This window comes from Trichoderma breve, chromosome 6 (genome assembly GCF_028502605.1).
Source record: "Trichoderma breve strain T069 chromosome 6, whole genome shotgun sequence".
In the NCBI taxonomy this organism is placed as follows: domain Eukaryota; kingdom Fungi; phylum Ascomycota; class Sordariomycetes; order Hypocreales; family Hypocreaceae; genus Trichoderma; species Trichoderma breve.
The window spans coordinates 2398672-2424780 of NC_079237.1; the positions used below are offsets into that span (position 1 = coordinate 2398672).

At 51.9% G+C, this 26109-nt stretch overlaps 7 protein-coding genes across 7 annotated transcripts; 3 read left to right on the top strand and 4 right to left on the bottom strand.

The window, feature by feature from the left end:
- Positions 1–868: 868 nt before the first annotated feature.
- T069G_09659 (protein kinase domain-containing protein) lies at positions 869–2858 on the top strand (the record flags this gene model as incomplete). Its single annotated transcript, XM_056176869.1, has 6 exons — positions 869–1014; positions 1087–1168; positions 1225–1327; positions 1432–1828; positions 1928–2119; positions 2189–2858. The coding sequence occupies 6 exons, from the start codon at positions 869–871 to the stop codon at positions 2856–2858; spliced, it is 1590 nt and encodes a 529-aa protein (XP_056025347.1).
- Positions 2859–3242: 384 nt separating this feature from the next.
- On the bottom strand, positions 3243–3976 carry T069G_09660 (uncharacterized protein; the record flags this gene model as incomplete). The annotated part of the gene is made up of 3 exons (XM_056176870.1): positions 3243–3539; positions 3635–3649; positions 3764–3976. The coding sequence occupies 3 exons, from the start codon at positions 3974–3976 to the stop codon at positions 3243–3245; spliced, it is 525 nt and encodes a 174-aa protein (XP_056025348.1).
- A 1789-nt stretch (positions 3977–5765) lies between these two features.
- On the top strand, positions 5766–7389 carry T069G_09661 (5'-AMP-activated protein kinase beta subunit, interaction domain-containing protein; the record flags this gene model as incomplete). The annotated part of the gene is made up of 3 exons (XM_056176871.1): positions 5766–6577; positions 6696–7266; positions 7342–7389. 3 exons carry the CDS (start codon positions 5766–5768, stop codon positions 7387–7389), a joined length of 1431 nt encoding a protein of 476 aa, XP_056025349.1.
- Positions 7390–7879: 490 nt separating this feature from the next.
- Positions 7880–9052, bottom strand: T069G_09662 (glycoprotease family domain-containing protein; the record flags this gene model as incomplete). Its single annotated transcript, XM_056176872.1, has 1 exon — positions 7880–9052. One exon carries the CDS (start codon positions 9050–9052, stop codon positions 7880–7882), a length of 1173 nt encoding a protein of 390 aa, XP_056025350.1.
- A 1941-nt stretch (positions 9053–10993) lies between these two features.
- T069G_09663 (enhancer of polycomb-like domain-containing protein) lies at positions 10994–13099 on the bottom strand (the record flags this gene model as incomplete). Its single annotated transcript, XM_056176873.1, has 3 exons — positions 10994–11770; positions 11849–12619; positions 12953–13099. 3 exons carry the CDS (start codon positions 13097–13099, stop codon positions 10994–10996), a joined length of 1695 nt encoding a protein of 564 aa, XP_056025351.1.
- Positions 13100–14413: 1314 nt separating this feature from the next.
- On the top strand, positions 14414–15350 carry T069G_09664 (EF hand domain-containing protein; the record flags this gene model as incomplete). Its single annotated transcript, XM_056176874.1, has 5 exons — positions 14414–14465; positions 14535–14587; positions 14728–14801; positions 14911–15245; positions 15340–15350. 5 exons carry the CDS (start codon positions 14414–14416, stop codon positions 15348–15350), a joined length of 525 nt encoding a protein of 174 aa, XP_056025352.1.
- A 3774-nt stretch (positions 15351–19124) lies between these two features.
- T069G_09665 (uncharacterized protein) lies at positions 19125–20110 on the bottom strand (the record flags this gene model as incomplete). Its single annotated transcript, XM_056176875.1, has 3 exons — positions 19125–19195; positions 19258–19515; positions 19570–20110. 3 exons carry the CDS (start codon positions 20108–20110, stop codon positions 19125–19127), a joined length of 870 nt encoding a protein of 289 aa, XP_056025353.1.
- Between the last annotated feature and the right edge of the window lie 5999 nt (positions 20111–26109).

The following is a 26109-nucleotide window of genomic DNA, read 5'->3' on the forward strand; positions in this document are numbered from 1 at the left end:
GATGCAGATGGCCGAGTACAGTATCGGTACATGTCCGGTGGCGCCAGATTAGCCGTGTCTGCAAGTACCTGCTTGAACCTTGCCCATCCATCCATCGTCTCCATTCGGCATATTCCAACATCATCTGTATTGAGTACCTTACGTCACTTGGATCCTGGGAGTCGAAAAACTTGCCCTGCGAGGCCACTGATCGGAGAACGATGGATGACGCCTAATTATTTACCGACGGAAGCTTCTCTTCTGACATGGATTGTACTCGGTACAACCATCAACTGATACCGAAAGAAACAAAAAAGAGCCGGTACGAAGCACGGCGCAACTTGCTGTCAACGCAGTACCGCCCAGGCACATGCACCCTCCCACAGCTCCATGCCGTCAGCTCAAGTACAATTCAGGTACAGCTCCACCAGCCTCTTGTCACATCCGATTGGGATAAGCGCGAGCCCTCAACGCCATCTTCCTTGACTTTCTGCTCAGCGCCGATTCAATTCGCGGAATCAACCTTTTTTCTTCTTCTTTCGATTTGGCAAATCTCCCGGTCTCTCCTCGCCATTCCTCTCGCGCCTGGGCCATCGCAACTCTTTGACGACAACAGAAATCGAATCAATAATTATATACTGCTGAAACATTTCCTTAACCCGGCCATCCGTTCGCTATCCGCTTCTTCGACGGCGCTCTTGCGGGGGGTTTCAAAGGCCCAAGACAAAGAACGATGCGCGCTCATCACACCACGACTCTCCCATAAAACGCGCTTCATTTGCCCAAAACAAGCGTCGCCCAGCTATTCTCCCTCTCTTGCAATTCTTCTTGACGACGCTTCCGCCTCTGCTTGAGCCAGCGATTCGACTCAACGAACCCGGCGCGCGTCATGGATCGACCCTCCGAAACGACCCCCGATGGCACTTCACCACGAACCTTTGCCCTGAATCACAGCAGACCAAAGTCCAGCTTTCAAGGTTGCTCCCGGATAGCCGACTATGAGCTGCAAGGCAAATTGGGCGAGGGTACCTTTGGGTATAGAACCCCCTGTTCTTTCAAATCACTAAATCTAAAGATGGGAAGCTAATGCAAACACTTGTACTGTAGTGAGGTCCATCGCGCTCGATCCCGCAAGACAGGCGCTCTCGTCGCCTTGAAGAAGATTATTATGCACCATGAAAAAGACGGTGTAGGTGGCGGCATCAGGCATACCAAACTCGCTTTCTCTCCTCTGACTTGCTTCAGTTTCCCATTACTGCTCTGCGAGAAATCAAGCTGCTCAAGCTGCTGTCGCACCCAAACATTCTGAGATTGGAAGATATGGCTGTAGAGCACCCCACGAGACAGAGTGAGCATTCCCCACCATCTTCTCTTCTTTGATCATCCATTTTCTTCATCATCCCTTTTCTGTCTCTATTATCATCCTTCTTCTGCTAACAGAGTTATACGTAGCCGACAAGCGCAAGAAACCCATCATGTACATGGTGACGCCTTACATGGATCACGATCTCTCGGGCCTTCTCGATAATCCATCTGTCCACTTCAAGGAGGCTCAGATCAAGTGCTACATGCTCCAGCTACTCCAAGGTCTGCGCTACCTTCACGATAACCACGTCCTCCACCGAGATATGAAGGCTGCCAACCTTCTCATCAACAACAAGGGCATCCTCCAGATTGCTGATTTTGGCCTGGCCCGCCACTATGATGGACCAACGCCGCGGGCGGGCCATGTTGTTGGAGAAGGCCGACGAGACTACACCGGGTTGGTTGTCACTAGGTGGTACCGTCCGCCCGAACTTCTGCTGCAACTAAGACGATATACCCCCGCTATTGACGTCTGGGGTGTTGGGTAAGATATGGCGCCTCTTCTTGTTTTCTGCAGTTTAATCTCCCTGTTATCCTCTCTTTAATCAGTGTCACTGCTTCAAACGAAACTAACTCCTTATAGCTGTGTTTTTGGGGAAATGCTATTCGGCAAACCCATTCTTGCTGGCGAGAGTGACGCTCACCAGCTCGAACTCATATGGGATCTAATGGGCTCGCCCACTGATGAGACTATGCCAGGATGGAAGAGCCTACCTGGAGGTGAACACTTGTCTCCCAGGTCACGACCAGGAAATCTTCAAAGCCGCTTTAGGGAGTATGTTGCCACTCGCCCATAAATAACTAATGCCACGATTGACTATGTGCGACTAACACATTTCTTCAGGTACGGCTCTGGAGCAATTGCTCTGTTAAAAGATTTGCTAAAACTGGACTGGAAGACACGGATTAATGCCGTGGATGCCTTACAACATCCGTACTTCAAGAAGGAGCCGCTACCAATGGAACCACATCAGCTTCCTACTTACGAAGAGAGCCATGAGCTTGATCGGAGAAAATTCCACGACCGCAAAGCTGCCCTGCCCCCTGCTCCCAAGGGCGGAACGGTTGGCCTCGGTCCCGATGCAAATGGAGCAACTGCCGGGTTCAACAGCAATGACGCCTACGGTGGTCGAAGTGGTGCCAACGGGGGACGCTTCAGGGGCGGTGGCCCGGACGAGAGGCGGCCTGCTTGGCGGGATCGAGAGCGTGGGCCTCCATCACGGCCTCCCCAAGACCGACCGCCGAACTGGGAGGATGCTGACCACCGAGATCGAGATCGGGCGCCTCGCAACCGCGGGCCGGGCCGCGGACCAGATATAGACACTTACATTCCGAGCTATGGTCGCGAAGAGGCGGGAGGTCGACGCAGGGACGATGACCGGCCTCGTGATGACCGACGACGCCCTACCAGTAAGGACAGTGGGCGACGATACGATAGAGAGCGGCGAACAAGAAGCCGAAGCCGCTCGCCGATACACGATAGGAATCGCGACCGAGACATGTATCGACGATGAATACAACATAGTACCGTCAACATACACGCATAGATATGTGAGCCATACATATGGTCATGGATAATTGGCTTACGTTTCAGCCATTTTGCACTTTTTTATGATATCCCACGGAATTAGTTCCCTTGACAGAATTTCTGGTTTTATGGGGGTTGGAATGGCGTTGGAGGCAACAGATGAAGGATGTAAATGGTTGAGCTTGAGGACGCCTGCTGCTTACTGCCGCCTTGGCCTTGGCAGCAGCAGTTGGGATAAAAGAGGGTTACCGTCACGGAAGAAGGGGCAATAGCACTGCATGTATAAACTCAAACTATGCAAAAAAGGGGGGGCCGCGTAAAGTCGCTAGCAAAGCATTAGAAGCGCACAAGTAGCTATTGTAAGAAGAAATCATATATCAGAGTCGTCCTCTTCTTCAAGAATCGTCTGTGACAGAAGCCCAGCTGCAACACGGCGGCGTGAGGGAGAGGGATCCGGCCAGTACCACTCTCCCTCATTAGAGGACGAATCGTCTTTGAGAGTTGGCGTTGATAAGGACGACAGTGGTTTTTTGCCCTGGGAGGCACGTGAGTGAGGTCCTTGAGAGGTGCTGCCACTGTCTTGCATGCCGAGGTAGGATGTGATGACGGTTGAGGAGGTGGCCAGGGTGAAGCCGGCGAAGATGCCGACTGCTGCAGCAGTGGCGAGCTATGAAGAACAGATTAGCTGTGTCGTTTTACTTACATTAGAGGAGGTAGATGGTTTTCTTCTTGTTGGGCTTTATTATTATAGTGAAGACGTACAAATGTATATAAAGGCTATATGTCAGATACGCAGGAGTTTATTAGCAACCAGTCCCACTAACACGTCAAAGCGACATAACAGAGGCGATAGCACAAGACATTTCATATCAAAAGGGGAAAATAACGCACCTGAAGAGCAAGAATAAAGTCAAAGACACCACGACACCAACTGGTAATGTACGCAACCAGGTATATCGCCGGCGCAAACACGATGCGAATGGCGCTCAGGAGATACGACAAGGGTACGGAGGCCAGTCGCAAGGGGAAGAGTAAGATGCGGCCGAGAAAGGAGAAGACGCGGAAAACGGGGCGGAGGTGGTCGAGGATGGCGGAGACGTCCATTTTTGTGAGAAAATGTTTGTTGGCATGAGGGTGAAGATTTTTTGGGAGGTTTGAGGGTGGGAAGAAGTATGAGAGAGAGGTATGGAAAAGGTGGTGATTCAAGGGTACATTTGCATGGGGATATTGTTGTGGTATGAGTGAGGTGAGGTATGGGGTGTTGTGAGTGTGGCTGGGGAGGTGTGGCGGGGCTAACCTGGAGCTTAGCTGATACTGTATGTTCATATAATGCGAGAGATTGGGAGATGCGAAGATTGGATCTGGACTGGGATAGTATGTGGGTTTTGTATTTAATTAGAGTTGATTGATTCTTCTGAACTTGGTGGCTATCTTGTCAAGTTGAAGTGCTTGGTTGTGTATGACGGTTATAAGTTGGAGTGGCGCATGAGAATGCGGTCAAAAGATATGGGTGTAAGGATCTACCAGATCCAGATGATCGAGGGTTTCCGAGTGAATATTTAATGACCAAAGCATATTATTGTATGAAATGAGGAATTCTCAAAAGACGCTCTTGGCTATTATACTTCTTGATGGGTAGGTATGATTACTTGCATACTAGGTATTTCGTGATGACAGCTGCGTACTAGGTATGGATATTAATAAACAACTTGGAGTTAGGTATCCGTCTTGGCTATTAATTAAATCACCGAAGCTGACAGGTACCTGCTCTTGCTGCAATACAGGTACAGAAGCCCATCATTTGTGACTACCCGCGCAGGCTAAAGTTCCGGTTGTTAATAGAGTGTCGTCATGGCAGGACCAGGGAAAAATGTCCCGGATGTGGATAGCACGCTTGCAGCTCAGGTACAGGGAACCTCTGCAGCCCAGCGTCAGCATGTGTCCACCGACTGTACATATGTACCCAGTACGCCAGTGCTAATCCGCGCTGCACCCGGAGGTACTTGGCCAGGCCCAAGGCAAGAAAGAAGCATCAAACCACAGATAAGAGCAGCACATTCCCCCACCACAAACCCCCCCCATGGGCCCGATCCTACTGGCCAGCTTCCCGCTCCAGTTCCTCCAACCCACGATCGTCTGCTGCACGACGGGCTGCCACGGCACAGGCGAGACGACACGACAGCTGAAGGGGGAGAAAAAAAGGAACCTTACATACCTGGAACCCCCACGAGCGTCCCCTCTTACTGTACAGTAGGCGCTGCATGCAGAAGCCCCGAAAAAGGAACCCGGACGGAGGAGATTAGACAACCCAAGACAAGAACACACGGCCATCAGCAGAAAAAGGCCCCTCTCGCGCGCTTTGAGTGTTTGCCTCGGGAATTTCCACCCGGGGCCCGGAATCTGGAATTTGACGGACGGGATTGATTTGATTGCTGGGTCCTCGTTTTGATCGTTTCATTTGATTGCTTGATCGGATTTCGCTGCAAGTCAAGACAAGACGGGCACAGCTCAGCACACCACGCAGCTCGTCGTCGAACAACATTCGGCCCCCAAAAAACACCGCCGTTTAGAGCCGATCTAGATGACCTCTTGACCCAGACAGACACATCACATCGACACATCGAGATCCCTCAAAACCCCCACCGCCGTTTCATCCTCTCAGCACGCCGCAATCCAACCACGTTCGCCCAAGCATCGTCACGCGAGTCTCCCCGCTGCCCAGCCCTGCTCGCCGGTGCCTTGTGCAACGACAAGCCGCCAACCGGTCGCCTCTGCAACCCCCCTCTGACTCCCGCTAGCAGCCCATCCTCTGTCTGTGTCTGGGATTGTTGTTTTCTCTTCTCGCCCTCGCTTCCCACGTCCCTGCCGCCACCCCTGGTCGGGTTCCCAAACCATGGGTAACAACCATTCGGCGTCCAACAAGGCCGGCGGGCCTGGGTCTGGGTCTGGATCGCCTCCGCAGCCGCAGCCAGGCGTCGACTCTCAGTCTCAGTCTCCTCGCCAGCCTCAGCATCGCAAGGACGGATCCCGCAACATCATCCCCATCCACGGTGCCCGCGCCGCTGCCGCCACCGAGTCCTCGTCTCTCCAGGCCCAGGGCTCCATCGCCGCCTCCGTGCCCAATCCCAAGACCAAGAGCGTGCCCGCCACCGGCGTCTCCTCGCTCAGCGGCTCGCCGCATAGCAGCACCGTCTCCTCCGTCGCCAACGCCGCTGCCGCCGTTGCCGCGGCCGTCGTCGCCGGCAGCCCCAAACCGTCCGAGCCGCGACCCATCCTACGCGACGAACCCTCCAAGCCCGTTGCCGTCCCTATCGAGGGGTCTCTGGCGCGTCCTCATATCCCAGCCATCCCGCCAAATTTCGATGCCCAGCTCTTTTCCAACAGTAGCCTGACGGACATGTACATGATGCGCCCGCCTCGCCTGCCGCTTCCCATTGAGGAGGAGGTCCACACGCCTGGCTCGCCCATCCTCGGACCCGACGAGAGCCTGGCCGATCTCGAGCTCGGCGAATCGTCCGAAGCCTTGACGAGGAAGAGCTCCGCGCTCAGCTCGGGCACGGCCGAGGATGACGAGGGCGAGGAGCTACGCGTGGACAAGACCAGGCCCGTCGTTGCTACCAGGATTGAGTGGAGGGGAGGTGGTGAAAAGATTTGGGTTACCGGTACCATTTTCCACTGGAATCGAAAGCTCCGGCTGCGTCCTGTGTAAGTACTATGACTCCATAACAACAACAACAGAGTTGGTGCCTTAGCATGTGCCGACAATGTTTGCACATATTTTCTGATCTATATGGGTTTTGACTAACACAATTATGATTTACAGCGAGGGCCAACCAGGTGTCTTTGCCGCCACGATTCACGTGTTGCCCGGCACCCATCACATCCGCTTCTTGGTCGATGGGATTATGCAGACATCGCCCGAACTCCCTACCACTGTTGATTTTGGAAACAACTTGGTAAACTATATCGAGGTCAACCCCGATGACGTGTTGGCGACCAAAAAAGGCGAGGTTATCGAGGCTACCGAAGCCGCAAAGGAGAAGAGCGGATCTCAACCCGATTCTGAGTCCAAGGAAGAGCCCAAGGTGGCCAGGGGAAAGCCTGTCTTGCCGCAAGAGGCTTACAATGGTCAAATCCCACAGTACCTACTCGATTTCGACCAAGCTGAGGAATCGCCGGCCTATCGCAATGCCGTGTCCGCCATAGAGAAGCTGACGACACCGCCGAGCTTGCCCGGCTTCCTGGGCAAACCAATCCTCAACGCTGCGACCCTGATGAAGGATGACAACAGCGTCTTGAACATGCCCAACCATACCGTTTTGAATCACCTTGCGACCAGCAGTATCAAAAACAATGTTCTGGCTGTGTCAGCAACTACTAGATATCACAACAAGGTAAGTTGAGTTTCGGGAGTTTAAGGGGGGACTGTTACCGCTGGCGGTATTGGCTAACAATTTGGTGCTTTACAGTATGTCACTACAATTATTTACAAGCCTACTTCCACAGATGAAGGTTAAAGGGAGGTTTCCCTAAACAATGAGAGAAGGGGGAAGAAGATGGATGAAGACGATGAGGATGGGTCGAAGACGCCGCTTTATGGCGTTTCAATGAGGGTTAATGTGTATTATTTTTATTTGTTTCCCGCACCCCCCCTTTTTACTCTATTTCCTCTATTCATGGAGGGGTATTCTGTTTACTTTTTTTATTTGTTAAATGCCATGATATGGGCATTTTTACATGGGATGGTGGAAATCAGCTGCGGGTTATTATATCTCTGGCTTATTATGGTGAAGAAGCCTGGTGGCTGCAGTAGAGATCCGAGGGGTTCGCAATGAACCAACCAGATAGACAGATGGGCGAGATGTATGAATGCTCGCACAATTTACAGTGCAGTTTGGTTATTTCCTCCTCCTTTTTCACGCTGACCCCATCATTGCTTCTTTGTGTGTGTCTATTACTGGTTTATTTTTTTTTTATCTTCTTTTTTGTATTCTTTCTCTTATATTTCTAGTCCCTCCACTCGACATATACATCGTCCGTTCTGAAACGCTGCGTGCACACGCTCTCTTCAAGTGACGTGCGGAAACCCGTTCTATACGCCAACAGCCCGGCATGCGCAATCATGATGCCATTGTCGATGCAGAATCTCTCGTCCATGGCAAAGACGCTGCCGCCTCGCTCCTTGGCCATGCTCGCAATCATGTCCTGCAGCCGCTCGTTGCAGCCCACGCCGCCGACGATGAGGACCTCGCTGCTGCCCACGTGGGCCATGGCCCGCTCGGTGATCTCGACCAGCATGGCGAAGATGGTCTCCTGCAGGGAGAAGCACAGGTCTTCGGTGGTGAAACCTGCGCCTTCGGGGCCGAGCTGGAGGAGCTGTGCGGCTAGGGCCTCTGCGCTGGCGAGGATGCCGGAGAAGGAGCAGTCCATGCCCTTGACGACATAGGGGAGGTCGAGCAGCTTGGTGCCCTTCTTGGCCAGCTGCTCGATGTTGTAGCCCGGCGCTGGGTCGTTGCTGATGTTGAGGACGCGGGCGAAGCGGTCGAGACAGTTGCCCACGGCGATGTCGAGCGTCTCACCAAAGATGCGATAGCGCTTCTCAGCGTAGGCAATCACCTGCGAGTTGCCGCCGCTGACATAGAGCACAACGGGGTTGTCGGCGCCCGTCACATCACGGCCCATCTCGATATGTCCCACACAGTGGTTGACGCCCACCAGCGGCTTGTCCCACAGCAAGGCCAGGGTGCGGGCTCCGATGGCCACGCTGGTCAGCGGAGCGCCCATGCCGGGACCCTGAGTGAAGCAGATGCAGTCGACGTCGGCGGGCGTGATGCCGGCCTCGGCAATGGCGCGGCGCGCAAGGGCGACGAACTCGGTGCGGTGGTGCAGCGCCGTGTCTTTGGGGAGGAAGCCCGTGCCTGGGGGGGAGATGAAGGTGTGGCGGAGGTTGGAGAGGATGGTGGTTGAGGTTGTAGTGTGGCGGATAAGGCCGATGCCGAGCTTGTTGGCGGAGCCCTCGCACCCGAGGGCGATCCATGATGATTTGGAGGTCGCGGCGGCCATGTCTGATGTAGCTGAGGATGTAGATGTGGATGTAGAGGTATTGGAGGTGGGTGTGATGGAGGTAGAGGCAGAGGTTGGAAGATGCGGCACTGGAGAAGCGACGCTGGCAGCGGCCATGCTGGGCGACTGGAGGGTCGAGATGATTCTCAGTGGCTTTCTGTGGGAGATGAAGCAGTTGGTGATACTGCGCTACGTTTGCGCCCGGCCGGCGATGCTCTTGATGTACGGGATGTGGTGACTCTTTCACGGAGCGGCTTCCAGGTGGGGGATTTAGATATCGCTATCTAGAGGCCGTTCGTTGTCTTGATGGCTCTCTTGCAGAAGTGAGGCTGTTCTGAAAAGGGAAACGGCAAATGGTTTTATCAAAATACAGAATCGAAAGAAAATAAATAGTAAACCTCTGGAAATTTGGGATGTTCGCCTAGCAAAATGATGGATGATGATGCGTTCAACATTCACGAGAAACGTCAAAAAGAAAAAAAATGGAGGGGTTCGTTGCAGCGTAGCAGTTGGCCAGAAGCAGAAAATAGCGGGGCGCCGCCAATGGCTCGCTCACTTGCAGCAAGCATTTGGCATCCTTCCCTTTTTGCGGTTGATTGTGCTCGTACGCTCCTTCCCAATTTCTGTATCTCTGCCGTTTCAAAGCATCCATCCTGCGCCGGCTTATGTAAGATTGCAATGCTCTCTCGTTGAACTCGTATTTGTACAGGATTCCGTAATCCCTCCTCTTTGCTCCTCTCTGTAAAGCTTCATATTCCTCCATTCACCGCGGCTCAAGTTCTACTCCCGCCAACGCGCTGCCCTTTCTCCGAGGCACTGGGATTTGCGAGACTCGGCGACCCTGTCGGCAAATCCCCTTTAGCGCTCCCAGGACTCGCTCTGTCATCAACCACCCTCGCACTAAAGCGCTGCTCTTCCCTGGCCTGGGCCTGGCCTGGCCTGGCCCGCTTCGGCCCTGTACCACCACGGCATGTACTCTTGCGGTGCGCCTTTTACTCGGCCAATACCTGCCTGCCTGGTACTACCATGTCCCCCATTGAGTGCGTGCTTCTGCCGCCTGTGTGGGCGGAAATCCCCCAAAAATCCACTTGCAGCCGTTCCCGCGGTCCACATCGACCACTCACTTTCTTTCCCCTCGACTTTTTTCCTTTACCCTCTAGCTGGGAGCAGGAAAAAAAAAACACCCACCAAGCACAAGAAGAAAATTCACCCATCCAGGTCGCTGGTCCGTTGCAAAAATCTCTCATGATAGGAACTGGCCATGAGACATTGGATGTTTTGCGTTCCGGTTTGTCGTGCCCTTGGCTGCAAGGCAGAATCCCCCTTTGAACCCGATTGTGTGTCGGCGCCTTTGCCTACTTCTCTTTCGTCAGCCTACAGCTAACGGCAGCCTCGCAGCAGACACAGTCAAGATGAGAACGGACACGAAGCTTCTGTTATCAGCCATGGCCAGCGTCCAGCTTCCAACGGCCTGCTACCGAATGCTGTCGATGCCATGGCGATCTCGACCGTACATGAGAACCGGCGAGCTCACGTTGCGCAGCCTGCTTCCCCTCACGTCATCCGCCCTGGTCGCCATGAGGTGAGACCAGGCTGCGTCACGACACCCACCTTGCGAAAAAGCTCGCACAAAAAGGACAAGCTCTTCCTCTTCCATCGCCGACTCATATACACTTTATCACACGAATTGGATGGCGCACGAAGAAATATTTCTCTCTGGTCAAAGCCGGTTCGAGGTTTCGTATGATTTTTTTCTTTTACTTGATTTGCTCCCGTTGGGGGGGCTTCTTCCTCTTCTAATCCTAAAGCACCAACCCCAACTCCCAACTCCTCGCATTGCCTTGACCAAGGCTAAGGTACTATACATCGGTCGTTTCCGTCTACCTCGAAAATATCACTCCTCCTCCCAAACCTCCCCCCGTCCCGTCCGTTCTTGAGAACCCTTCAATACCAGCGTGTTTGGAGAAAAAAAGAGAGCTGAAAATTTATATACACCTCCACACACCCATACTCATACAGGGATGCAGTACCGGATTCATCGGGGAGAGGGGGGTTTCTTTATGATGCCGCCTGCGCCTGTTGGACTGCAGGAGGGTGCGGCGCTTGCGGCTGCTGTTGCGGTTGTGGCGGCGGCGGTAGCACTCTGTTTCCATTTGCTACACCGTTTACCGCTTCTGGAGGGGCCGTTGGCCTCGCCCGGAAGATATATGGGCTGAGAGGGATGGTAGCCCTAAACTTCAGCGCTCTTGTGTCAAAGGGATCAACCTCATATACTGGAGGCTCATCGTCTTCATCGTCAGAGTCATACTTCCACCGGTCCGAGTACTCGTACGCGTCTGCCCGAGAAGGTGTCGAAAGACCTCTTCGATCGATCCAGAGCCGTTGGAGTCGGCCGATACGGCGTCGGAACGCCGGCTGATTAGTTTGTGGTGTCTCGTCAACGTCCGCACCACGGAACTGGAATACTGGCAGCTCTAGCTTGTCCAGTTGCATAGGCTCAGGTACGTCGTCGACATCCATCGACTCTGAAGACGTTGACGCCGGCGGCGTCATTAAGTATTGCGTCTTTGCCGGTCTGAACTTGAGCTCCATACCCAATGCTTTTACCGGCGAAAGCGGATCTCGAGTGAGATCAATATGATTCTGGTTCCACCTCCGATGATTCTGCACCTTGGTCTCAATCTCATTACGGAGTTCATTTTCCTTCTCGGCAAGCTGGTCAGAAAGCAGCACAAGGTCTTGTTCGTGCGAGCGTCCATCGGGCCGCACCGGCACCCGGACCTGTGTCGTAGGCCGCTGGGCTCCGGCAGCTTCTACAGGCTTTCGCTTCTGAGACTGTGTAATTCCCATCGTGTCAGTGCCAAGTGGCTTTATACGTGTTGGGGGCCAAGCTGGCCTGGGTTCAAAACATACCTTTTGGTTGACTAGGTCTTCGTCGTCGCCCTTGATGCCTAGTTTTGTCTTGATCTGCTTTAGACGAGCCCTTTCTTCGAAAATAGCCCGATCCATTTGCAATAGATCTCGTTTCATCATCTCTCGCTCGTATGCGAACAGCACCAGCTGGCGGCCATCCTCGAGCTCGCGACGGAAACGCTTGAGCGTCTCGGCGATCTTGGTGTCTCTGGACCTTGTTTTCCTTGTCTGCCTGACCTCCCGCCGTCTGAAGCAGACGTATGGGTCGGTGTCATCAGTCTCCTGATGTGTTTCAAATTTGATGGTTGGGTGCAGTGGTTTGTTTCCTTCCTCCTGCCGCTTGGACTTCCAGTACTCGTATATCTGCTTGGCGTGCTGCAATATGGATGCAGATCCAAGCTGATTGAGGCCGGGCACCATCATATCATAGCCGACAACAGTATTGTCGACTGATGCAAATGGCGTTTGCTCCGTTGCGGTGTCTTCGAACACCTCCATGATGCGTTCGAAGTCATCCTCGCTGAGCAACCCAGCGGCGGGAGGATTACTATTATATGATTTGAGAAATTCATTGTCATCAGCTGTCATGTCATATTGACAGCTAATACACTCCTCCACTGTCTGAGAAAATCGGATATAAGAGGAAGGTTTGTGAAAGGCTGCGGGATAGAGGCCATCATAGCTGATGTCGCTTTCCTGCGGTGGAGGCACAGGAATTTCTTGATCATTGCTTGTGCCCGCCTCTTTTAGAATGGATTGGAGATGATATTCCTACAAAAGAAAGAAGAAAAAGAGAAGATGTCAGTATATATTACGTTTGAAGAAAGAAAAAGGAAGAGGAAAAAGTGATGAAGAAAAGATGACGACAGAAAAAAAAAAAGAATGAAAATGAATAATATGGAAAAAAGAGGAGTGATCAAATACTAGAGTGAGATACATGAGGATGGGAGATGCCATCATATTTGCAGCACTCCGTATATGCCATCTCGACTTATACGCCGGTAGGCAAAAGGCAAGGCAAAGGTAAGGCAAGGAGACAGCACGTGACCGGCCACGTGATATCAGAAGTTGCGGTGGCGTGGATATGGAGGGAAAAGGACTCACATTTTCCTCAGTCTGGTCGACTCCGGTCGCGATTTGCGACTCGGTAAGTAGTGATTCATACTCAGTAGCATCGATCTGATCCTCTCTGAGCACGGGAAGAGTGGTTTTGACCGTCAACTTCTTGACTCGGACTTTGCGGGATGACATGTTGCCAGGGTGGTGAAGGACGGCAGAAAGCCAGCGGAAAATCCGCAAAAAAAAGAGATCAAGTCATAAATCGAGACGTCCGCAGTCGCCTGTTGATAACAGATGGACGATTTAGGCGTTGTGGTTTGGGTTTTTTGATGGCTCAATGCTCGCGTTCGATGAGGTGACGTTGAGGTTGTTTTGCCGCGCGAAGATTTTTCACTGGTGCAAAGCCTGGAAATTTGCGGCTGTTTGATGGCGAGCGCTGGTCCGCCCCAAAGTCACGGCGCCATAGTATTTGGCGGGCGCAGGTACATGTGGGCGCTCGGGCCACCCCCTCCTTTTGGCTCTCCCTCTCCCCTGAAGTCGCCAGCAAGGCCCACGCGCTGCGCTGCTGAGCAAAAAAAACAGTGGGCGAGTGGTGCCTAGGCATTGGCACACTGGGCGAGGCGCGCCTCTGGTTGGCTGGGCGGCGGGCCACAAAGGAGCCCAAAACGCGCCCAGGCAGCCGGAGAGGAGCCGAAAGTTGGCATGGCGGGTTTTTGCTTTTCTGCCATCGCTATCTTTAGGTAAGCAAGCAAGCACCACTGCACCAGTACAAAGAAGCTGTGACGCTTCCGTGCTGCTTCTACATGTAAGGTATTGGACGGCTTCATGCAGGTGAACCGTGCTCATGTATTGGCTCTATCATAACTCTAACTCTATTACACTCTTGGCTCACGTTATTTACCTATTAGACTAGTATGTACTAAGATGCGTGATGATAGAATTGAATCATTGCAAGCTTCTTTATCAGCCATAAGCTTCCAGCCACGAGGTAAAGTACACATAGAGTTCTGCCATTAGAGGTTAAAGTTACCTCCCAACTTTATCTTGCAGAATGACACCACGATGAAATACCTTCTTTTTTTTGCCATGCAAATCATCTGCAGCATCTAAAATTAGACATGATGACATCTAAGATACAGCCATTTTTGGCAATATTATTTTCTTCAATTCTCGCAAGGCTGAATTGAATTGCTGTTTCTGCCCAGCAGCAGCAGCAAGCGGCTTACATACTCGTACATATTCGTCGTATCTCCTGTAGAGGCAATCTCAAGGGACATGGTCCGTGCACATGACCAGCTACCCCTCTAGGAGAATGTCGGCCTTGTACCGTAAATAATACAAGCCTTACATTAGTAGGTAGACGCAGACGACATTCATGACTGCTGCAGATACATGACCGCTACATATCACAACCAGCCTCACGCCCACCAACTATCCGCTGCATTTCCTCCTCAAACACCATTTTTATCGAGACACCGCTAGCGCAAGAGTCGCTGCGCCTGCAACATGGGCAACACCACAAGTACCGTGCTGGACAACATTGTCCAAGGATCCAACTGTAGGCTGCCGCCTCCCCCTAAGAGCACTTGAAATCCTCGGCCTCACCTGCTAATCCTGTGTCGCATAGTTGATAGAGAGGAGGTCGACCGGTTAAGGAAACGGTTTATGAAACTCGACAAGGTACGATTGAACAAGGAGACCCAGCGCAGCGCATCGTGTCCGGCTGCTTGGTTGGGCTGCTGCCGCCGCTTTTCAACAGAGACGACGCAAGGCGGGACAAGACAGAACAGGACACGAGACTAACTGATATTCTACTATAGGATAATTCTGGCACAATCGAACGAGACGAATTTCTTAGCCTTCCTCAAATCTCCTCCAACCCGCTTGCGACACGGTTCGGTCTACCCCCTTTCCCTCTTCCCCAGCGATTCCATACACCGCTCGCACCACCACCCCCCTCCCTTTCACAGGATTCACCACTAACACGGGATGATTTTCTCCAGCATGATCGCCATCTTCGACGAGGACGGCGGCGGCGACGTCGACTTCCAGGAGTTCGTGTCGGGCCTCAGCGCCTTCAGCAGCAAGGGCAACAAGGAGCAGAAGCTGCAGTTCGCCTTCAAGGTATACGACATTGACCGCGACGGCTACATCAGCAACGGCGAGCTCTTCATCGTGCTCAAGATGATGGTGGGCAGCAACTTGAAGGACCAGCAGCTGCAGCAGATTGTCGACAAGACGATAATGGAGGCGGACCTGGACAAGGACGGCAAGATTAGCTTTGAGGAGTTTACTAAGATGGTGGAGAATACGGATGTGAGCATGAGCATGACTCTAGGTGCGTTTTCATTTTCACTATTTTCTCTTTTATCTCCCAGATTGTGTCTTTGATTGGGGGTTGGTGGCGATGTGCTAACTGGCTGGCGATGTAGACCAATTCTAAGCGTCCGCGGGAGAGGAGAAAAAAGGGGCAGCGTTGGGTCTCGGGCAGACAATGCCGAGAGCGAATACTTGTGGATAATGGAATACAGCAGTTATGATAATGAATATCTACATTCGATTTCTTCAACCATTCTTGTGTGCAGGTTTTTCCTTGGTCAAAGACACGTACCCCCGGAACGACGAGCATGTGTGCTTCTTATTGAGGCTTGACTACAGCCAAATCCACAGCGAAAGACGGTACATTCTTCGTTCGTGAAAGAAGGTATAGCTGTTACTAATATAGATGAACCCCCCGAAATCCAAAAAAAGGAGAGACATTGACTTTGGAGCCCTCCACCAGACCGCTCTGTGTCTTGTGTCTCGTAGCGGTTTTGGCGAATTGGTGGTGGTGCAATGTGGGAAACCTTTTCAGGCCAATCAAGGCGTCCCACACATGAACCTATTTCTTTCTAGTTGAACATGGGTGACTCAAAAAGTTTGGTATTGGATCACCGGATTGGTGCTACAGCCGAGACAAGATGGGCACGGAAATGACAGCTTGGACGAATGGGATTAGTTTCGAGGTTGGTGGTACTGGGTATTGGCCTGACTATTTGTTTGGCCGCGGCATACAATCTACTGGCACTTGTTTTTTTATTCCCGAGTGTCTTTTATTTCAGTCTCCGATAGCTTTGGAAGAAAGGAGGTAAGGGTATTTGGATGAGGCTTTCCGAGCATCTGCTATAAGACTTGCTGTTTAGTTTGTTGGCGGCAGAACTTGACGCAGTCATGATAAGGAACTCGACACTGAGGACACTCCTAAAGGGTCGAGGGGCCAATGATGGTTTTTGTCTCGATCTGCCTCGTCAGGTCTCTAAACCATAGGTTTGTGAGATGGCAGGATTTCAACTACCCAAGCAACGGGTTTATCTCACGAGGCTTGTGTGGCTGCTTTGCCGATTCTATCATGTTGATTAGGAGACATTGTTGTAACTTGGCAATGCAATTCTCCCCCCTTTCCTCCTTTTCTTCTTCTTTTCTACTCTTTAGTCGCCGTGAGGGCATCTCATCATTTTTATCTATCACTATATAGTGCCTTAATACCATATTATAAGCAGGTCCTGTATCTCAGCTCTGTAGCACAGCCACTTTCCATAGTAGTTCCTTCTCTTCTTTTTGAAGTGTCTCTCTGTCGTCATCACCTCTTTCCATCCCCCATTCCTTCTCTCCTTCTCTCTCCTAGATTCTTAAAGTACTTAGTAAGCTGTCGGTTAAGAAATTTAACATGCTATAAGTGACAACGACACATCTCTCCTTCTTTTCCCCCTTTCCTCAACACTTTTTCTTCTTATCCATTCGATTCACTCTCTCATTACTTCAGCATGTCAGCCCCCCCTCCTCACCTGCTTCTACACATTCCTCACAGCTAGGTGTCTAGGGATATGTAATACTAATCCATCGGCAGTGCTACCAGGTAGTTCCTTGTCCTCCCACTGCCCTAGCAGCAACCAGCTGGATCTGGGGAATCACCGTCTTGTCCCAATGGTGGCAGCAGACGCACTCCCTGATCTGCTACCCCTGCACAAAACTGCCGTCACATGCGGTCTAGAGAGGTCAGATCAAATTACGATAGATCGAAAATCAGCCTTTGACGAGCTACACCTCGGCAACAGCTCCCAAACAGACCAGAGCCGGGTTCGAGATGACGTCTTACACGTTCGTCCACGATATCCCCGGCGAGCAGACGGCTGTTGGCTACAGCAAGAAACCGGCCGGAAATAAATCATCCTCAACCCGGATGAGTTACTATCATGGCCGGAGACAAAGTTCCTTTTCACCCCTGGTTTCTGGCATCTGACCAACCTTGGCAAAGACAAAGCAATAATAATACGAGTAGTTGGTTGGTTACATGTAACCCAATTGAGACACCATGGTGAGTATTACCCTCGGCGTATTCTATACGCCCGTCAGTGTACACCAACCAAACTCAGGTGACTCGGTGGCTTCTCTTGTCGCCTCACCAATGCGTTGGCTGTGAGGCTGCTTGCCAAGCGCTTCCGGGTATGCAGCTAACAGCCTGTGTTTATGCGTCCACAACTGCCGATAGCCCCGGCTGAAGAGCCCAGATGAGGGCCCAGATGATAGGCGGCGCCGACAGGGCAAGGGGAATATCCTGATTACCTACCCGCTAGACGCTTCAGCCGGTAAGCCGCACACTTACTCCGACGTCAAAATCTCAGCAGCACATTTAACGTTACCCCATGAAACGCTAGCATCAGCTGCTCCCCTGATTCTAGCCCCCCAGGCCCCGTCGTCTCACTTGGGGGCTGTAGCCGCGTTAGTTTTCCAATTGCCATGTGAACGAGGGCAGTGGATGGGAATTTGTCATGCGCCCTCTTGCAGGCTTCCGGGAGGCATATCCGGGACAAGCCGGTTTCGGGACCGGGCTTATCCCCGACGGGAATCTTACTTGTCTGGATGCATGACAAACAACAGAGACGCTCTGGCACAAACACGAGAGACGTCATATGCCATCCATCGTTTCTCGCCCTACCCGGCTGCTACGGTCCAGGGGCCCTTGGATAATTCGACCGATGACCGACGACCGTCTGATATAAGCGGCGGTTCTCGACTACACGACATTCATGCCTGCTCCATGTCACAAAGGTTCCAACGGGATTACGCAACAAACTTGTAAGATACACAGCCTCGTGTTTCATTCACAGGCTTCAACTTCTTCGTAGTCCGCCTATCTAGACTGTTTGCTATGTACCTAGTCATTAGCAACTTGTGTGCCACTTCCAGCCGGCTGATGCTGCCCTTGAGGGCCCAGACCGGCTATAATCTAACCAATTGTCTAAACATGATACACTTAATATGTGAATAGACAAAACAAAAACTTTTAGTGGGAATCTTGCATAAGTCCCTCGTTATTGTTCGACTCGGGGTGATGAAGATTAGGAAAGAAAAAACAAAAGACAAAGGAAAAGAAACAGAAAAAGCAGAGAAGCAATCGCCAGTCTCACATCTTTGTCCGAGAGTCCAACATCCAACGCCGCCTGTCTAAAACATTCGGTCCTCGCAGGCTTTTGCCCGCTCCCGCCGTTGTCCTGCCCATGTTGTCTACCAAATACCCGTCCAGTTCCCACACTGTCGTACCAAATTCGCCAGAAATCCGCTCGCCTAGGAGCCGCACTCCCAATAATGACATGGCATTCCTTACCATTCTATGCCCGTGTGTGTGCTGCATCATCGTGTTTGTAGGTGCCTCTTTGGAATGTTTGCGTGTCCGTGTATAGGCCAGTTTGCCAGCCCATTCAAGCGTAGCTAGAGCCATTGGAGTATTCAGACGTATCACTTGATACGCTGTGCCACTGGCCTCCCCCCTTGCGCCCTACTAAAAACACAGGCCTGATCCAAGAGACATGCATCAGCCCCCTCCGAGAAAAGCAAAAATGTCCCAAATATCCATCCATCCGTCCATCCCGTAACCCATAAGACCCAGTTATGAAACCTCTCCTCCATGTTATTCCTCCCCGATCTAACCTTGTTAATATTCGTGTTTTCGCTATTGGAGAGGCCGTGTCGAAAGTTCCCATCGTATAATGTACACTTCCCAAGCCGCTAGAAATGCAAGGGTAATACCAAAAGCAAAAGAAAAGAAAAAGAAACAAGACAGCGAACAAAGTTGAAAAGCAAGTAAACAGCCGTTTGTTCTCGCTCCAGCATCGAAGTGGCCTATGCATCTGTATCGGTCATATGCGTAGTAGTAACTCGCATCGTATGCAAAAGCGAATCAGCGAGATCCTCCGCTTGTACCGGCGGCCGCTTCGAGGGAGTCGTAGAGATCGAGGCATTCTTCAAGAACTAGATGGTTGATTAGCACAACTTTCAACTGCCAATAACAAAAAGAAAGGGAACGGCTATACCTGTCTCGATTCGGTCCTCCCACACTCCGTACTGATAATCAACCAAACCATGGCTCTCAATACCGTCGCAAAGTCGAACAAGCTCGTCGCCCATTTTCTTTATCGTTTCCTGCGACATGACCTGCTGTGATCTTGATAGCTGCTGACCGGATGACATGATTTCTTTTTGTCGAAAACAAAGGGCTAACCACGCATGGTTAAAGTCGTTCCACAGTTTTATTCTCTCGGCGTGAAGGCTGGCGTCATCTTGGCTGAGCCCTGTTCTGCATGTAAGCACAATGTCAAGTTTACCCATCTTTGCTCTCTTCATACCTAATTCTGCCACTTGCGTGAGCAACCACCCAGAGATGTTGAGAAGGGTTTCGGCGGCTCTTTCCAACGAAACAGATGATATGTCCTGAAAGACGGATCCTAGTTGTCGTTGGTAGTTTTGCCACTTCTCTTGAAGCCCAGACGTAGCATAGTCTTGCCCTTCTCCCATGGCGGAATCCGCGGCTCCTGAGGTCTGCTGCATGGCGCCTGTAGCAGGCATGTTGCCCGCGTAACTCATGGATTGGCCCTGCTGATATACCCCAGCTGAAGCGCTGCTCCCCTGGCCCGAGTGCTGCATGCTTGCTGCTGCTGCGCTCCCTGCTTCGGGATTAAAGTATGTTGACGTGACATCCGGTGCCATCATATGCATTGCTGCCTGCTGCCGTTGCCCGAATTGTTGAGCGTCATAGACTGGAGTTTGCGTATTCGGCTGAGGCACGTTGTACATCATCATACCCGTGTTGTAGCCCCCGAAACCCTGAGTTTGTGGTCTCGAATCGGCGCCGTATTCCGACCCGTACGCCATAGCCGTCGTTGGCATGTTTGTCGGATTTGAAAAGGCGGCTGCGGGTTCTTGGTAATATGTACTATATGTCGGCGCACCCCCCAAACCTCTTGGAGTTGAAGATGATGCAAGGGGCGCCGTTCGATAGCGCTCAGAGGGACCGCCTACAGAACCCTGAACTGAGTATCTTTGTGCAGGAGCGTGATGGGTAGGCGGGTCATTCTGCCTCCTATGTTGGTTGGGGTTGTCCATGCCCCGATGGGCCTTGTCGCAAGAAGCCTCTCGTTGCGCCGAAGAGGCAGTGCTGTTGGAGAACGATCGTATAGAGTCAAGATGGGCACCTTTGTAGCCGTACCGGTCGCGGGGTTTAAACGAATGACCTTTTTTTTTAACGAAAGTGTGGTGAACGAAACGAGAAGTGCGAATCGACAAATGTGTGTGGACAGCTACTAGAAAGTGGTGGGTGGGTGTCTGGATCAAATCTGCTAATACGATGATCCTATAAATGGTTGCAACTGGGGATGTTAAACACTCAAACGAGAGAAAAGGTAAGCTAGGTGGACAAGTCGAGAGACCGATGTCATAGCCTGTTAGTAAAGCTCATCAAGCCTCGAGAGCCGACTCCTCCAACAATAGCAAGAAAAAGATGTGAGATTTTTTTCCCCGGCTCGACGAGGTGTTGTGACGAATACAAAGCCGGCTACCCTCTGGCAAACTCGCAAATTCTCAATGGCGGGTTTGCGGAGCCAACGGCCTAGTTCATCATGCCCCAAATGGCAATACGTCAGGGACCGGGCGCCAGAGAGGCGTAGGCTTGGTAGGTTCCACCAGCTCGACCTAGTCTGAGACTCCGGGACACACCGGCTGCCTGCTTAAAGGATGTTAGGTTAATCACAGCAGGTTGTTGGAGGGCTTAAAGGCTTGGAATCAAGCCGGTGACGGTTCAAGGTGAGAATTCCTTGAGCAGGATTTGGGGAAGACAGCTTGTTCTCCTCTTTGTAATATTAGATGCTTACCCTTTCTAAATCTGACAGAGTGGGTTGCCAGGAAATAGCACAAGGAACCCAATGGCCGAGGTAGGGAAGCCTAGGCCAAATGAGAAATTGGCAAGGGCAAAGCCTTTGCCAATCAGATGATGTATGTGGGCGTGGGAAGTGTGACTATGTAAGAGTTGATAACGATGGTGAGGAATGCAAACTTGGTTGAGATCCCAAAACAGCGGGGATTAGACCGAGAAACTAGTGGTGATACTAGATGATTAAATCGATGGAGCCTTGCTGGAGACCGACGGGTGACTGGCGTTGGAGGAATCATCGGGTCTTATACCGAGGGGGGAACTAGTTGACAAAACCGTCTTCTCCGAGATCCACGCTAATGAAAATGAGGGAGAAAGAGAGAGAGAGAGAGAACGAGGCAGGAGGAAGAGAAAGGACAAGAAGGAGGCAAAATGGCACAAGTAGAGGCGTGTACTCCCTCCCTAGGAGGCAGTATACCATGTCGCCGGTGGGTGTGTGGGAGGACGGAGTACAGGAAAGAGGGATGTCAGCAGTATGCAGTCCAAAGTGTGCCGTCTAGGGGTCCAGACAATGTGCGGCAAGTCAGAAATGCAAAAGCAGGGCTGCTTGTCAGTAGCGAAAGGTGGAAGCCACATCGGCCAAGATGCGCTTGGTATGACCCGGGGTGCTGGACATACCGTCGTATTCTGTACCTTGCGTTGGCCCTAGAAGAACTTGGGGCGATACAGCCGGTAGGCTGTCACTAGTCTGCAAGGCTAGAGGTGAGAGTTTGAATTGTCGATTTGGTATTATTTGGGATCTGCGTGTGGCCACCCCCTGGTCATCCGGCACGGCGGAAAAGAGGCTTCGTTGGAGAAGGACAAGCCAGGGGTGGCCCCTTGATGGGTCACAAAAGAAAGGAACCAGACAGGTAACAGTGAAGGAACTGCGCGCCGTGCTTTTCTTCTTTGTACACAGTACGCATAGGCGAAGCCCACAAACTAAAAGGTGCGTACGAGTAGGGACTCGTAGTTGCTTCTAGACTCGCGATTGGACAAAATGCTCAAGCGAAAACTCAGACTTGCTCAAGAGTGGAAACAACGAAGTCCGCCAGAGACCACATACACGAAACAGAGTGGATTCGCATCTTGACTTAGTGGATGGGTGCGGCGATGGATTGGGCTTGGCAGCATGCTTCGGTACTCTCGTCTTTTTGCCTAACAGACTCCTGTGAGCAAGGCCCATTCCCGTCGTCTGGAGCTGGAAGCAATGCCTGTCGGAACACAACCCGCCAACCAGGTATTAGGTAGTTGATGAGCCGGTACTTGAACGCGGCGAATACCGTAAGCAAGTAGAAGCCGCACATTCCTTCTGCCTGCGCCAATTCATCAATGGCTGGAGAGATGGCGGCGGATGTAACAAGCGTGTCATTTTCATGCATGCAGCAGCAGTAGCTGTGGCCATTTTCCGGACGAATGAGCATTGCAGGCAGGCAGGGCGGAAAATAGAAACGGCAAGTTAACGCATGACAGCACCAGCCTAGGGTTTTTGCATGAATAAGGGCGTCTGAGACGCTTGGCTGTCTTGTTACCACCCTTGGGTTGGAGCTGGAACATGACAGCAGAATAGGCCGCTGAACAATGACGCAGAGCCTGGACTGGCTAGGGGTTTGTTGAGACGGCACTCCCTCCAATGGAGCACGTGTAATCGCGCTTCTCTGGTACGAGTAGTTGGGAAAAGGAACCCATTCGGTAAGCCAGCAGAAACGTTCTTTTGTCGTGGGCGTCAGACCAGACATGGCTAAAAGCGTATAGATGACGGCGCTTGGAGGCCGGTTGTTTTGCCGTGGCTGGCCAGGCCCCAGCAACACGGCAGCGAGTGGTCTGCTTTCGAGGTTAGTCCAACACACGGGGATGACCGAGGTTTCAATGCCCACAGCCTCCAGCTTGCCATTGCGGCCATCCGTCGATCCAAAGCAGCAGCATGTCAGCTGCCGGGGGTAGGGGAAATTCCCCGTTCAGTGACCGGCCATTAGGGTTGTCGCAAACGATCCAGGCCTTGACAAGAGGCGTCCCGACAACCCGGGTCGTCCCAACTGAGCGAGACACACAATGCCCTGGAAATGAGGTGAAGCGTCGTGAATTACTCGCTGACTTGTGTGAAGTACTGGACCTGCATGTCTCAGTCAGAGTACTGTATGATCCTGTCGGATACCGAATGCAAAAGCAGATCACGAGACACGGCGCCAATCCATCACATGTACTACCCACGGGTGAAGCAAAAGATCTCTGATCTAAGACAATGCCTAGCTGGTATCGCTTGGTGAAGGTACACACCCCTGGAATCGACACGCCCGTTGGACAAGCCACCTGCAAGGGCCTTTGACAGACAGAGCTGAGCTTTGAGGAGGAGAAAATGGCCAAGAGGCAGCAGAAGTTGGTAGAAGGTGAGTCTGTTATTGCGATTTGGAATTTTGAGATGCGGGCGGGAGTACTAGATCTCCCTTGTACAACCCGTCGTTAATTTGAGGTACCACCAGATTCATAGTAGTAGAGGTAGTTTAGCTGCACAACGGACGCCAACATGTACATAATTAGAATTTTGTAATAGAATTCATCTCATAATGATAAGAGGTACTACACTTGTACTACTCTGCACGTGAGGATTGCTGGTTGTTGCAGGGCAGGAGCAGCTGTAATTATTCTGGCACAGGCACTCGGTGGAGAGAAGAGGAAGGCACACCCCAAAGTGTATGTACATGTACTTTTCACAGGTGCGAAACCAATTGTGTTGCGTCAACTCTCTTTTTTTTCTTCCGCCCTCTGTCGTTTCTTTTTTCCTCTTCCTGATGCTTCTTCACATCGGATTCGCTCTACGCTCTCAGCTCAGTCTATGGTATTGCCATCCTCCTCGCCACGACCAGGAACAGGGGACGGGGTATTAGGAAGAATTTCGATCGCGGAGTGGAGGCCAGCGCGGGACGGCCATGTGCAGCGTGCGTCAAGTCCACAGCTCGGGTGCCTTTTCGTGGACAGGCCATGCTGCAACGCAAATCCTGGCAGCAGCCAATCTGCGAGCCCGGAGCAGGCAAATACAGGCAAAATGCAGCTCACTAGGGCCGTGCTAGAGGCGAGCCATCGGCCTGGTCCACAGCGACTCCATCGACGAGCAGCCATTAGGAGGAACAAAAGCCAGTGTGGAGATGGGCTCGGCTTTGTGTAGCGTGGGCAGCTAAGAATAATTTTCCAAGAGCTCTGAACCATGTTCCGCTGAGAAGTGAAGGAGGAAAAAAAAAACCCGCTGAGCTTTCTGGCCAGATGTTGGCCAATCTGGTGAGTTGTGAGGAGTGGGTGTGTATACAGGGGCAAAGACACCGGGAGCACTAACGGAATCGAGAAGCGATTATGCCGTCAATCTACAAAGTGTACGACCTTGCTCAATGCCTGTCAGCAGCAGCTGTTTCGCTAGGTTAATAATAGCAGTGCTCGTAATCACAATCTCTCACGAGCGCGAGGCTGTTCCGATGGATGCGAAGTACCTCGGACGGACTACAAAACCGGCCGGCCCAAAAAAAGCAACATTGACGATAGTCGCGAGTGAAGCGACTACGGGGACCCGGGCGCATGATATTGATTATGACACGAGCCATTCATGGCTGTAAGAGCTCGGAAGGTGGTCTGATGTCTCACATGCCCGGAGCAGCTTTGCTTGTTCGGAGTATTGCTCCTACTACTACGGAGATACCACCAGGAGTATGATTTGAATTACTTCGGGATAAGCTCCTTGGGCATTCACGACGCACGCCCAAGACAGCGGAAATGGGTAGCACGAACTAATAATCTCGTCTGGCTCGCCCAAAGTTAACAGGGACTTACCGCGGATCCGACGCCGTGTCGAAGATTGCATACACGAGCACATACACGAGACAGGGCGAGCATTGATGCCCAGCCAGGAGGTATGTACAGGCAGTTGTTTAAAGCAAGGAGTAAGAGAGATTGGACATGCCTCTAACACACACACATACGAAGCATGTACACACATATCAACGACTGCGACTACAGGCCTGTCACGTCACCACAGAGGCTAATGCCCAACATTCAGCTGCTCTGTGGAGCACTTACATAGCAGTGGTCGGGAAGAGTGATCCTGGTCGTGTTTTACCCCAGCTATCTCTTGCTACCTCCCCTGTACCGCGAGTTTCGGGTTTGATGAGCCGAGGGCCTGTCCTTGACACCGACATACAAAAGGAAAAGAGGGAGACCAAAACAAGCGCCGATCCGATGCTGGCACCTACATACCGGTAGAGATACTAGGCATATAAATGACCTTGCCTGGTTGACTCTCGCTCGATCATCGTACGATTACCTGCGCTTCCTGGCTCAGTTGCCCTTGAGATTCAGTTGCCGCGGCTATGAGGACTGGCCTTCGCTCCAGCGGATGTAACTACCCCCATAAGTACACGGGATGTGACACCCTATGCTACCAGAAAGAGTATTGGGGGAAAAGGAAACCCTCCTGCGTCACCCTTTTGTAAATGATGCCGCCTTCTATTGGTCTGCCAACCCCTACCCTGGACCCGGTAATAACGACAACAATATACATGGCACAGACGGGCCTCGCGCGGCTGAGACCGCAATCCCTTGCTGACGCATGTCCTGACTCGACGTCATTGGCAGGAATTGGGAGAGAATCTAGGCTCGATTCCATGGACATGGGGTACACTTGAGCTGAACTTGATTGTCTATGTCCAGCTTGTGTGTCACTTGTGATGTCGATCTCGCTAAACTTGCTGAACGGGCCATACGGGCCGGATCCGACCCGTCAGAACAAGCTTCATGACTTTCGATGCTTTTTCTTTCTCGTCTGAAGGAATAAGACTTGGAGGCTGTGAATGGCTCAGCTGAAGCCACCTTTTGAATACATCATTTTTCAGATGTGCGTAGCTCTTGGCGCATTGAGGAATACAATGAAATATTGCAAGTGTGGCTTGTTTAACAAACAAAGGCGGCTTGAATTTCCGCCAATACGGACGAGCAGCGG